Genomic DNA, 11,440 nt, shown 5'->3' with positions numbered 1-11,440 from the left:
TGCACAGCATTTACACTTAACAGCCACATTCCCAATTTATATCTGGACAGACTCACTCGTGTCACGTCTCACAGGTTTGGTAGAGCTCAGAGGGAACTTCCGTTCCGCGCCGAGAGGAAAAGGGGGAGGAATGTTCGTGGGCGACAGGAGCGTGGTTGTGTTTTTTAATCTGATACAAAAGAGCTCAACTGGACAATTTACACGTGTCTATTTTTTTTTTTTCTTTTTTACATACAATGAAAGTCTTTATTTATTTATTGCTGACAATGGTCCAGTGTTGCTGTCAAGGATATCGTTGTTGTAAATCGGTTACCAGACTTTTTGTTTCACTGCGATTACGAGGTCAAACGAGGACGAGCTTTTTCTCCCACGATAAACATCATCAGCTGGTACCAGTATGAGGAAACCAGTGGTGAAATAGACTAAAATATAAAGAATACGACTTGGATATGAGCAAAAACTGAATTTGAAAAATATTGTTATGTATTTGTGCTCCGAAAAATACTAATGATATTTTTCTTACAAGCCCACAATCAATATATCAATCTATATAAAATGCTGGATTTGGTTCTGACCATTGACCTCTTCTTCCCCTTTAGCCGATTTCATGCTGGTCGTACTTTAGATGCCGACTTGCTTTCTGATCATATCAATCTGAGCTGAATCATGAACGCCTCACCAGAGTCAGACACTTTGTTTCCTTATTGATCCAAACTGACAGGGTTTCCGTTCTCACAGCACATAGAGCTCACAGTGATAAGGCAGATTTATCAAAGCATAATTTGCCAAATGTGAGTCAAGTCAGCCTTGTCTCCAATATCAACAAACAGGATTCTTTGATTGGAGGACAGAGCTTGAAGACTTTCTGATATTTAATTCCCCCCATACAGACAATCACGAGCTCGTATAGATAAACGACAAGGTGTTAATAACCTGAGCCTTTTATTGGGCTTTTCCATGAAGCTCAAAACGCTCATAGTTCCCTCTTTTGAAGAGTTTTGTTCATATGTGACGTCGTTGCCTACATTGAGTTAAACTTTGTGTTGTATGTTGTTAAAGATACATTTTGTGATGAAATAAAGACTATTCCATTCCATTTTGTTTCTCTGCATGCATGTCATGTTATTTACATTTTGGTGATGATCCAGAAGAGATCCTGCATTGCTCGGCGGAGGTCTGCGCTCTCTGAGTGCCTTTCTAGATAGCCATTAAGTTCATTATAAACTGTTATAAGAAGAAACGTATCAGTTGTTTCTGAGTTTCTGAGTTTTCCATCATGTATTCCTGTCTTCCATTTGTTTCCCTGCATCTCTGCGTGGATGTTCTTTCCAGTGACAAAAATGGGGATTCAGAATTCGCCACAGAAGGTTACAAGCCAGTCAATTTATTTTCCCTAAATACATAGAATTTTATTCTAAATTTCTAATGTAATGTTATTGTGATAGTGGAACTTTATGCTATGCCACATTGCCTCATGATGGTGTTGTACTTACATCAATCTGCCACTGGGGGGCACTCTTACTACGTTATAACTCAGCAGTTGCTTAAGTATTAGATTTCTCAGTCCGGATGTTGGTTAACTGATTACCATCACACTCAATATAAATCTGTATGCAATTGTTACAAGCACAAATATAAGTTAGTGGAAATAAATATTTGTACTATTAACAATAATAAATAGCTATAAAAGAATTAGTATAAGTAAGATATCACCTTATTTATTATATAATGCTGCAATACAAACAAATAAAAAAATATGTACTCTAATAATAGTACTATAATATTCAACTGGGGCAGCACGGTGGGGCAGTGGGTAGCGCTGTTGTCTCACAGCAAGAAGGTCCCCCACCAAAACCAAGCAACAGAGGGGAATTTGTCAGCCTAAATTGACCGTAGGTGTGAATGTGTGCGAGAATGGGTGTCTGTCTTTCTGTGTGGCCTTGCAATAAACTGGCGACTTGTCCAGAGTGTACCCGCCTCCTGTCTGAGGTCAGCTGGGATTATACTATTACGTACTGATATTTAAGTAGCTAAAAATGTTGTTAAATGTTAATAAATGAAGCAAATGAATAAAGTTACTATTAATACTCATCTTCCAAATCATATTGTAGCCGTAAATGTGGTTTTCAAAGATAAGTAATATTACACATTGTCATTCTGGATCCGATCCGGATGAATCTCAGTGGAGATTTAGAGCCCCCCCCCCCCCCTTACATGAATGTGTCAAATTCCATAAACATTGGCCAATAATCAACCGAGATATTGAGGAACAAATTTTGAAGCTCCATTGAAAGTAATGTTGACAAATATTTAAAACTGATCCAGAATCCAGGATCTCTTCTGGATCATTTGTTCCTGGTGACATTCCCGATTTCATTTCATCCAGATCCATCCAGAACTATTTGAGTAATCTTGCTAACGGACGGACAGACAAACGCAGGCGGTGATTTAACCTCTGCCTCACCTCGGCGGAGGTAATCGGCTATTTCTCTTAGTACTGTAGGTGAGGTGGTGGAAATTTCCAATAAGTAATACCAGAGCAATATTTATTTCTGATGTCATCAGCATTCACGCATTCTATTGACAATGGTTAGGAAGGAGGACGCGGCGAAGCTGGGATTCAGGAGCAGCTGTTCCAACATCTGTCTGCCGTTCTCCCTCGTTGCCACTGAACACATGGAACGATTCCACATGCTCAACAGCCTCCCACCTGGTAGACAGCAGGAATAAATAAATTAATAAATTAAACTGTCATATGAGGTGTGTGTGTGTGTACCTACCAAAGAAATTGTTAATGGAATTGAGCCAATTGAAGGTATTGAGCATACGGTTCTCCTCCAGAGTCAAATCACTGATGTTAGGCGCGCTGTCGTCCTCCTAGATGGGCAGATATGACATAGAATAATAAAATAAAATGCCATGTCTTCAACGGACCGATGAAGCTGAGGGTACGTACCCGCAAAATTCTGCTGGGCATAGGGGCTAAGAACAAGGACGCTTTTTCCAAAGTGGAATGGTAACGACATGCAGAGACGTACTGGGCCGAGTTCAGCCAGGCTTCCGTAAACGTCTGCTCCGCAGAGGAGTAGTGGCTCCTCCTGAAGGGGAGAGGAGAGATTTTACTGGCTCCAGTTCGATATATATGAAGCTACAACCGGCAGGCGTTTGGCGTAAATAGGAAGAGACGGTTTTGCACCTGCTGTTACAAACAGAAGAGGCGTGATTTGAAGCAGTTTGCGCTTCCCAGTAGAAACCAAGGAGAGCGTCTTTCTCCTCATTCTCAGGAAGAAGAGACTCATTCACAGACTTCAGAGCCTTTAAATACAAAAGAGCAATGTCTTAGAATATTCTCTCTTTCATGAAGATTATGTCAATCAATCACATGGGATAGTCTCTAAGTGTTCTAGATCTAGACCCAGCAGTTCCATAGTTGCATTTGTCTCTTACTGTCTTCCCCATCAGTGTGAAAGTACAGTACTCCATTTATTTTATCAGTGTATCGAAATGCTTCCAGAACACACCTAAATTCCACTTTTTCAGGGGACATTTCTTCGCTTTTCAGTCCAATTGATTGCTTTTGTCTGCAGCTGCCATGCACCTGAAAAAAGGCATCCCACTTCGCGACGGCATCCGGGTAGCGAGCTGCACAGTCAGCATATGTGGTGCAATAGTCTCCTTCACCTTCAGGCACTTGCATCTGAACCTAAAAAACATAAACAGACATCCTAATTGAAATAATACGCATCGAAACAACGAGTGAGAGGCCACAGATTTACATTAAAACAACCTGCACTTGCAAATATTAACACGTGCAGCTTTTAGTTAGTGATTTATTTTCTTTCTTGCCATGAGAACAACAGAGACATCAGTCAATTGGTCTACAGATGAAAGCGTTCCATGATGTTTGACACAATTACCTGGACGCTCTCTCCGAACAGGCCTTGTTGAGCAGCAGACATGAAAGACAACGCGATGCCAAAGTAATTCACACCTGACGGAGAGACAGACGGTCTTGTTTAAGCGCAGACTGCGTGCATGTTTGTGTGTTTGTGAGTGTTTGCTTACAGGCCCACCAGCTTTGAGCGGAGACACACGCGGGGTCAGCTTGCAGGCCACAGGTTGAGGCGCCCGTTGGGTCAGCAAGGCGTCCTGCAGATTCAACAGCGTCAGCTAAAAAGCTTTCATTTCTGAGGGTTTTATTTTTTTTTATTTTTATAACTATAGCTTTGTTATTGCTCTTAAATGGTTCAGTATTGATATTTTGTGAAAGGAAAACATGCCATGGAAGCAACTTACCTGAGGTGAAAAACCATCCCAGTTGCAGTGGCTGTCCCCACATGGGGTTGTCTGTAGCATTGGACCACAAGACTTGCATATAGGGTGCTGTAGCGTCTATCATCAGCCGGTAGAGACTCATATGGTGGACGAAGTTCCAGGGGTTGACAATCCGGAGCCCGTTTTCCATCGGCAGGTCGCTCACCTGGCTGGTCGTTTGTGCCCACATGATGGGAAAGTTATTTTGCTGGAAAACAGCAGAGCTGCTGAGGGACACCGCGCATGCCAGGAGGAGGCAGAGGATCCTTGAATGCAGCATAACTGAGCAGCAGGGATCACAGGGGTGGGATGTCGTCATGAAGGTTTATATACTCTTGGTAGGCCTTTGCCTTCTCTGACCCACAAAAACAAACACAAACAGATCCGCCAGTTCAGCGGATTACAAGTGAAAGCCCTGCTAGCGCTCGGATAAGATATTGCATCTGTAAAGGTGCTGCAACTGCTGAGAGAAAAAAAAATACACAAAATAACTCCAAACAATCAGTTGACACAATCAATGAACTTTAACCACGATTCAGTCACTCTACGTTTAGGTTCTTTTCCACATTTGAAAGTAGAACAGAAACAAGAAACAATCCCATTAAGTTAACTGAACTTAAGTGTAACCCGCAGAATAAACACGAGCATTCGTTGCTGCGGTAACTGGTAACCTTCAAGAACATGAAGCCAAAGTACGTGAAAATTGATGTAATTCCTGTTTCACTGAGCCAACTCAAACAAAACGCACCTGGGGCTCAAAAGAACAAGCAGCCCAAAGATTAGATTGCCTGTCTGATCATTCAGAGCAAAATGAAGTAAATCTCTTTCCACATAGGCAGTTTAGACCCTTTTTGCCCCCCCAAAATGACAGATTGGTTTAGTCGTACTTATTTTTACATATTGAACTTTGCTTTACTTGCTGATCTATTCCCTTGCAAGTACCGGGTAATACAGAAAGACACTACCGGTATATGAAATCCAGATAAGTAAAGCTCTCTCTCTCTCCTTAGTTTGTTAGGCCCGAAGATCTGTTGAATATTATATATTGTCTCTCTACTGTAAAAAACAAACAAACAGGTATTTGCAAATGAAGTTGCATTCTGTTTTCTTTTAAATTGTGGGTCATGTGGAAGTAAAAATGTCTTTGCATCATAAGGTTCCAGTTAAAATGCTAACAATCCTCCCTTTGTTGTGCAGGAAACTGATTTCATCTGAGACTTTTCCTCCTCTGTTCCGGGCGTCACGTGACGCGGAGGGGGGCGGGGCCTGGAGTGAGGAAATAACAGCAAAGGCAAGTCACAAGAAAGGTAAAGTCAAAACTCTTAGATTAATCCGAACAACCGAACTGTAAAAACAATACTGTATCATCGGAACGATAAACACGGGGTGTGTTTTTACCGTTTCTCTTCTAGGAGCAAATATCTTGTCGTTTTAATTCTTGTTCTTTAAACGACAGATTGAAAAGAATAAAAAGAAAATCTCAAATTGCGCCGTAACTTTGATTGTTGGTTTAAGCACCAGCTGCATGTTGTAGTAAAGATCAAATTACAGCAAAGAGACGTCCCATGAGTAAATAAATCCAGATTATTTATACGCTTTTCTGGTCTGTGTGACGCTCATGTGATTTCCGCATACCCGCTTGCGCGCATTCAAACGCTCCGGCGGACCGTGAATGCGTCACGATTTTAATTAAGGCAGAGAGCGTAATTATATTCATTAGTATGTATTCCGGTCCTTCACGATAACATGGCTGGTAATCCCGGAGACTCACATCAGGTGTTCATTTGCATACCTGCCCTGGTTTCAGTGTCCTCTGTGGAGGAGGAAGTCTGGGTTCTAACAGGGTTCTAACAGGGTTCTAACAGGGTTCTGCTAAAGGTTCCAGCCCGAACCCTGTTAGGCTGCATTAACGGGACATTATACTATATATTATTGCTATAAATGGTCTTTTAATTAACCTGAAACTCTCAGCACGTTTGTGCGTTTTAGTTCTGTTGACACATTTACATGTTGTTGCTCCTTCACAATCCCAGTTAATGGAAAACAAGGTTTGTCTGCACCACAACCAATATTCAATTATTATCTGTCTACTATTGTGTTATAAATAAGGATCAATGATTACCCCCCCACAACACACGCAACACACACACACACACACACACATTCACTCACACACAGGCTTTAATAGCGTGAGCTTTTTTGTAATTTGTCTTGGTTATTTATTTACTTAGTCAGATTTTTCTTCTTGAAGGTTTAGGCTTGTAGTAAGGTTTATTGATTATTAAATACAAGATTATTTTTCTCTTCTTCTTTTTCTTCTTCTCACTGTTTGTTCTCTGAAATATGTAGAGAATAATGCAAAATGGGATCTTTTTCACCCATTTATGGCAATGACACTTTCATTACTTCATGGATTACCAAGAAACTGGGTGGGACGATGTGCCAAGGAAGAAACCAATCATTTTGGAGTGGATGTCTATAATTTGATGTATTTATTGTTTGCCTCCTTTAACATTGTGAGAACCTTGCCAGCAGCCTTTTTGATGGTGAATGTGTGTGAATTTCAATTAGTGTTAAATTAAATTAAACTGCTCCATTGCTCTTCTGCTGCTGCCCCATGAGATCAAGCTGTTACAGCAAAGAATAAAGTTAATAAAATCATTTCAACTGTTTTCCTTTTTTCCTGATTAGTTCACATTTGACCCATAACTTTGGTAATATCTGTGCCTGACTTGTGTTGTTGTGTCCTCACAGCGCTCCGTCATGGCCTACCAAGCGGGGATTCAAGAGGATCCCAGTGCTTTGGTGCACAGCATCAGCTCCAACATCCAGAAGCTGACACTACTGAGTAAAGCACACGCTGCACACACCAACGCAATTAGGGAAACGCATTACCTGCATTTAATGCAGCAGGATGATGTCATGGGCACAACAACAGTGCTCCTTCATCTCAGAAGCCATCATCATCAGTCGCTACAAGCTTTGACCCACTTAAATGTTAACATGTGTGGCGCCACTTCTTTACTTTACGGTCTTCTTTCCCTCTAGCCTCTGAGCTGCAGAGGTCGGTCGCTCTGCTGGGAACAGAGCAGGACACCAGCCATCATCTGCAGACACTGTGAGTCATGAGGTCACGAGCGCTCCAAACAGCGTGCTGATCGTGCATCTTAAGTCGGATGTTGATGTCTCCACAAAGTTACCACGACTTTCCTCCGCCACATATTTACTTCAGGTGTAGCCAGTGTTTCTCTCGATGATTGGTATTCATTGTTTATCTCCTGGTCACCAGGCAACAGAATCAGCAGCAAGGCAATCAGCTTGCGAAGGAGACTGACAGATTAATGAAGTCATTTACGGCGCTTCCTGTTGGCCCTGATCAGGTGGTTACCTCCCAATTCTGGAATGTTTATTGCTCAGTGTCAAAATTCGAACCAAACTGGTTTAGCACCAGAATGATCAATCGGATTCCCATTAACAGATTTATTCCATGTGTTCCCTAGCGACAGAGAAAGATCCAGAAAGAGCGACTGCTGAATGACTTCTCCGCCGCTCTGAACAGCTTCCAAAAGATCCAGCGGCAGGCAGCCAGCAAAGAAAAAGAGTCTGTGGCCAGAGTCCGGGCCAGCTCCAGGGTGTCGGTCAGTCATCTGCTGAGTTTACGGGACGCCACGGAGCAATGTATAGACCGGTGAAAGCGACTCGATTAGAAAGCACAACGGAGAGTCATCAATAATCCAGTCCACACACTTCAGTTATCAAGTTCCTTTATTGTGCTTTATGCTTTTATTTTGTATAATGATAATTATATTGAAATCAACAATAAAAGTCAACATCATGGCTAAATTTGCATTTATGAATTTTTTTTAAGGATGCAAACATGCGCCATGCAAAACTTTAGACAAACCACGGCAACTGTTTGAATTGGAAGCTCTGTCCACTGTGCTGCTGCAGAATCATAAGATTCTATTAAAGAAGGTCGATTGTGTGCATTTCAGACATTTTGACATTCAGCTTTACCATCAGGAACATGAAACCACAGCTCCTGTGTAAATAGCACGATATTAGAGAAACAAAGAAACTGGAAGGCGCTCTGGCCCTGACCTGCCAAACCCAGAAACTCTTAACTTATTTAGTTTTTGTTTTTTGTCAAAGCTTTCTGACTCACATTTATGGAGCAACTCACAGATTTTCTCCCTCTTTTGTTCACATTCACTGTGATTGTTTGCGGCACAGATTCCCTCAGGAGAACCGGCTTGCTTGGCAACTGTTCCCTGGCTGCTTATCTCGTGGCACAGAAACGTTTCTCTATCTGCATATTTATGCTGATAAGGAGGAGGATAAGTTGTTTTGATATCGAGGATCACATCCCATTTTTTTTTAATATATATATATTCTTTTTTGATTGCTGATACAGTGGAACCTTGGTTGTCGAGCATAATTCGTTCCGTAATACTGAAAACTGGATAACCAGAAAACCGAAACTATATTTCCCATAAGAAATAATGGAAACAAGATGAATCCGTTTTTAAGAACCAGATGAATGTCCATTTACGTGCCTACAGTTATATTAATATGTAACTACGTGTCAATTCAACAGTTGTTCTCACGACTTCCCTTTTTTCTTTTCCAGTACCGTACATTCTTTTAAAGCCCTTAATGTCCTTCCACAGGGAGGTCAGTCTGAAGACAGCTTTGGAAATATTTCTCCATTCGTAATGTAGGTCCACTAATCGAAATCATTATTCTGTTTTCTTCTATTGCTGTCATTGTTACAAACTTCATCTGCATTCGTTCCTGCAGCGATTCCCAGATGCAGGCTCAGACCGAGGCCATCACCGAAGAGGACCTGAGGATGATCCAGGAGCGAGAATCAGCCATTAAGCAGCTGGAGGTACGAAGATGAATCGGTATTCCTAAATGCCATGGCAACCAATATGTCCAGCTCTGTTTTAATGTTCACCACGGAGACATGGACAAGAGAATTGACTTTTATTTCAACCATCTTGCTTTATATCGCCTGATTCAGTCCGACATCGTAGACGTCAATGACATCTTCAAGGACCTGGGGATGATGGTCCACGAGCAGGGAGACATAATAGGTGGGTGTCACCTGCCAAACGCTTACCTGCCTGTTCCGTTTACATTGCAAATACCTGGACAGGAACGAGTTAATCCGGTGTGTTAAGAGAGTAGTTTAAAGAACTTTAAATAAGCCTATATGCTCTCTTGTCGAGAGTCTGATAAGAATGATGGAGATGTACTCTCGTGTTTGTTGAATAAATATGAAGCTGGTGCCGGCAGCTTTTTGGTTTGGAAACAAGGGAAAACGGCTAGCTTAGCTCAGTCAGAAACAAATACGATATAGCTACCGTATATGTGCATTTGGCAGTCTGGTCGGGGAGCTATGAGCTAAGCTAACTGCGTGTTTCCTGCTCGTCTTGCAGACAGCATCGAGGCCAATGTGGAGAATGCAGATGTGAAGGTGCAGCGAGGCACGCAGCAGCTGTCCCGGGCTGCTGACCACCAGGTGAAACTGGTTTAACTGGTTCCATTAGGGGCCTTTTGCAGTTTGTGTTTGTGCGACGCCTCCTGCATTGTGGACTCACTTGCGAAACCACAGTCTTAGTTTAGCATTATGATGAAGACAGAGAGAAAGCTGACTCAAAAACAAAAAAAAGGTGAGCCACTAGATCTCACCTGTGAGTCAAGCCGTCACGCAGCCTGCAGAATGACTCAGCCTTTCTCTTTATTAAATTAAGAGTCTATATTATTCAGCGCTTTTTTTTTACTCAAGCCTTTCTCCTTTTCCACCCCCAGCGGAGCTCTCGGAAGAAGATCTTCTTCGTGCTGGTAGTGTTGGCTATAGTCGGTGTTGCTATTGGACTCATCATTTGGGCCTCTCTGAGGCCGTGAGGACCCGAACCTCTTCCTCCTCTCCCCGACATCGCTGTGTTTAGTCACCAGCCTGGACAAAGGAGTAATCATCATCTCTGCTATCCTCATCTTCCCTCACCCCCCCGTCATGCAGGGATTCATTGGGACTGTTTCCTTCTTTGACTAGCATATTGTTTTTTAGAATATTGCGGATGTCTCCTTCACTGCGGAAACCAGCACTGCCAGCGTTATTCTTAGATTCAGTTTGAGTTTAAAAGTTGTCGGACTGCCAGGATGAGACACAAACACAGATCAGTCATTGGTGTGTTAAGTTGCAGCCTTACTCACTCCTTTATGTGAAATGAAGTTACATTTTAGGCTTTGGGTGTGGTGATGCAGAAAATTGCCGTTTTGCATGTCTTTTTTGCTGCTGTTGCTTTATTTAACACTTTAAATATTAATATTAAAAGAATACTGACATGTGTAGAATAAACTATGAGATATATAAACTATAATGGCTACAATAGTCGGACAAAAAATCCGTATTGACTTCTCCGTATAAGGTTTACCAGAGTCTGATGTCGTGATCCAGATCTGGTGATCCAGAATATTTAAAGTACTCACTTATGATAAAGATAAAATAAACCTGTAACTCAGATCAAATTGCAGCTGACACTATTGTGGTTGTCAAATTTTAAGTTTCCTCAAAATGTGTTTAGAAAAGTAATCGGCATCAGAGAAATCAATTTTCTGTTAAATAACTATGACACTAATAATGATAATAAATGTGATTTCAAATTCTGTGGATGGTTTTCTATGGTTTGTGAGTCATAAGTAAAACTCTCAGTGGACTGTTGCTTTTAATGGCATAAAGAAGGCGGCGTTTGAACTCTCAGTGCTCTCCAGTGCTAAAGTCAGCGCTAACACCCTTTAGTTCAATATTGCAGCTGATTCAGACATGAACATGTTTCAGAATGAAAATATGTGTTTTATACGACACAAATATATCTAAATATTAAAACAAACACATGTAAATAAAGGAGGATCCGCGACAAAGCTCTGCGGTACAGCTTTTGTTAAAACAGTCTAAAAAAACATTTTATATGTCATCATGATTACTCGTAAACTGAAAGAAACTAGTCTGAGGCAATCCTGAGGGGATGAGGTCACTGGGCAGGCAGGAGTCTGCGTGTTTATGTGAGGACAGACGGGGATGGAGTTGGACCTGGATGTGGAAGTAGCAGGCTGTTAT

The 11,440-nt window shown here is 41.6% G+C and overlaps 2 protein-coding genes across 2 annotated transcripts; one reads left to right on the top strand and one right to left on the bottom strand.

Annotated features, from left to right (window-relative positions):
• Nucleotides 1-2,561: 2,561 nt before the first annotated feature.
• Nucleotides 2,562-4,504, bottom strand: LOC137909524 (protein LEG1 homolog). Its single transcript, XM_068753990.1, has 8 exons — nucleotides 4,297-4,504; nucleotides 4,066-4,149; nucleotides 3,918-3,991; nucleotides 3,599-3,703; nucleotides 3,197-3,315; nucleotides 2,957-3,098; nucleotides 2,781-2,877; nucleotides 2,562-2,710 (listed from the first exon to the last, which is right to left on the bottom strand). The coding sequence occupies exons 1-8, from the start codon at nucleotides 4,502-4,504 to the stop codon at nucleotides 2,562-2,564; spliced, it is 978 nt and encodes a 325-aa protein (XP_068610091.1).
• Nucleotides 4,505-5,576: 1,072 nt separating this feature from the next.
• stx7l (syntaxin 7-like) lies at nucleotides 5,577-10,974 on the top strand. The gene is made up of 10 exons (XM_068753699.1): nucleotides 5,577-5,621; nucleotides 7,069-7,162; nucleotides 7,363-7,432; nucleotides 7,604-7,694; nucleotides 7,815-7,952; nucleotides 8,985-9,031; nucleotides 9,115-9,205; nucleotides 9,341-9,413; nucleotides 9,759-9,841; nucleotides 10,132-10,974. The coding sequence occupies exons 2-10, from the start codon at nucleotides 7,078-7,080 to the stop codon at nucleotides 10,225-10,227; spliced, it is 774 nt and encodes a 257-aa protein (XP_068609800.1). The 5' UTR covers nucleotides 5,577-5,621; nucleotides 7,069-7,077; the 3' UTR covers nucleotides 10,228-10,974.
• Nucleotides 10,975-11,440: the final 466 nt, after the last annotated feature.

Source organism: Brachionichthys hirsutus, chromosome 20 (genome assembly GCF_040956055.1).
Source record: "Brachionichthys hirsutus isolate HB-005 chromosome 20, CSIRO-AGI_Bhir_v1, whole genome shotgun sequence".
NCBI classification, from domain to species: domain Eukaryota; kingdom Metazoa; phylum Chordata; class Actinopteri; order Lophiiformes; family Brachionichthyidae; genus Brachionichthys; species Brachionichthys hirsutus.
This window is presented reverse-complemented; position numbering and strand designations above follow the sequence as displayed.

Coding starts and splice junctions, on each gene's coding strand:
- LOC137909524 (XM_068753990.1), bottom strand. CDS start 4,504: ATGTGGGCACAAACGACCAGCCAGGTGAGCGACCTGCCGATGGAAAAC. Junction 4,150..4,296: donor GGGATGGTTTTTCACCTCAG/GTAAGTTGCTTC, acceptor TTGAATCTGCAG/GACGCCTTGCTGACCCAACG. Junction 3,992..4,065: donor CGCTCAAAGCTGGTGGGCCT/GTAAGCAAACAC, acceptor TCTCTCCGTCAG/GTGTGAATTACTTTGGCATC.
- stx7l (XM_068753699.1), top strand. CDS start 7,078: ATGGCCTACCAAGCGGGGATTCAAGAGGATCCCAGTGCTTTGGTGCAC. Junction 7,695..7,814: donor TTCCTGTTGGCCCTGATCAG/GTGGTTACCTCC, acceptor TGTGTTCCCTAG/CGACAGAGAAAGATCCAGAA. Junction 7,953..8,984: donor GGGCCAGCTCCAGGGTGTCG/GTCAGTCATCTG, acceptor GTCCTTCCACAG/GGAGGTCAGTCTGAAGACAG.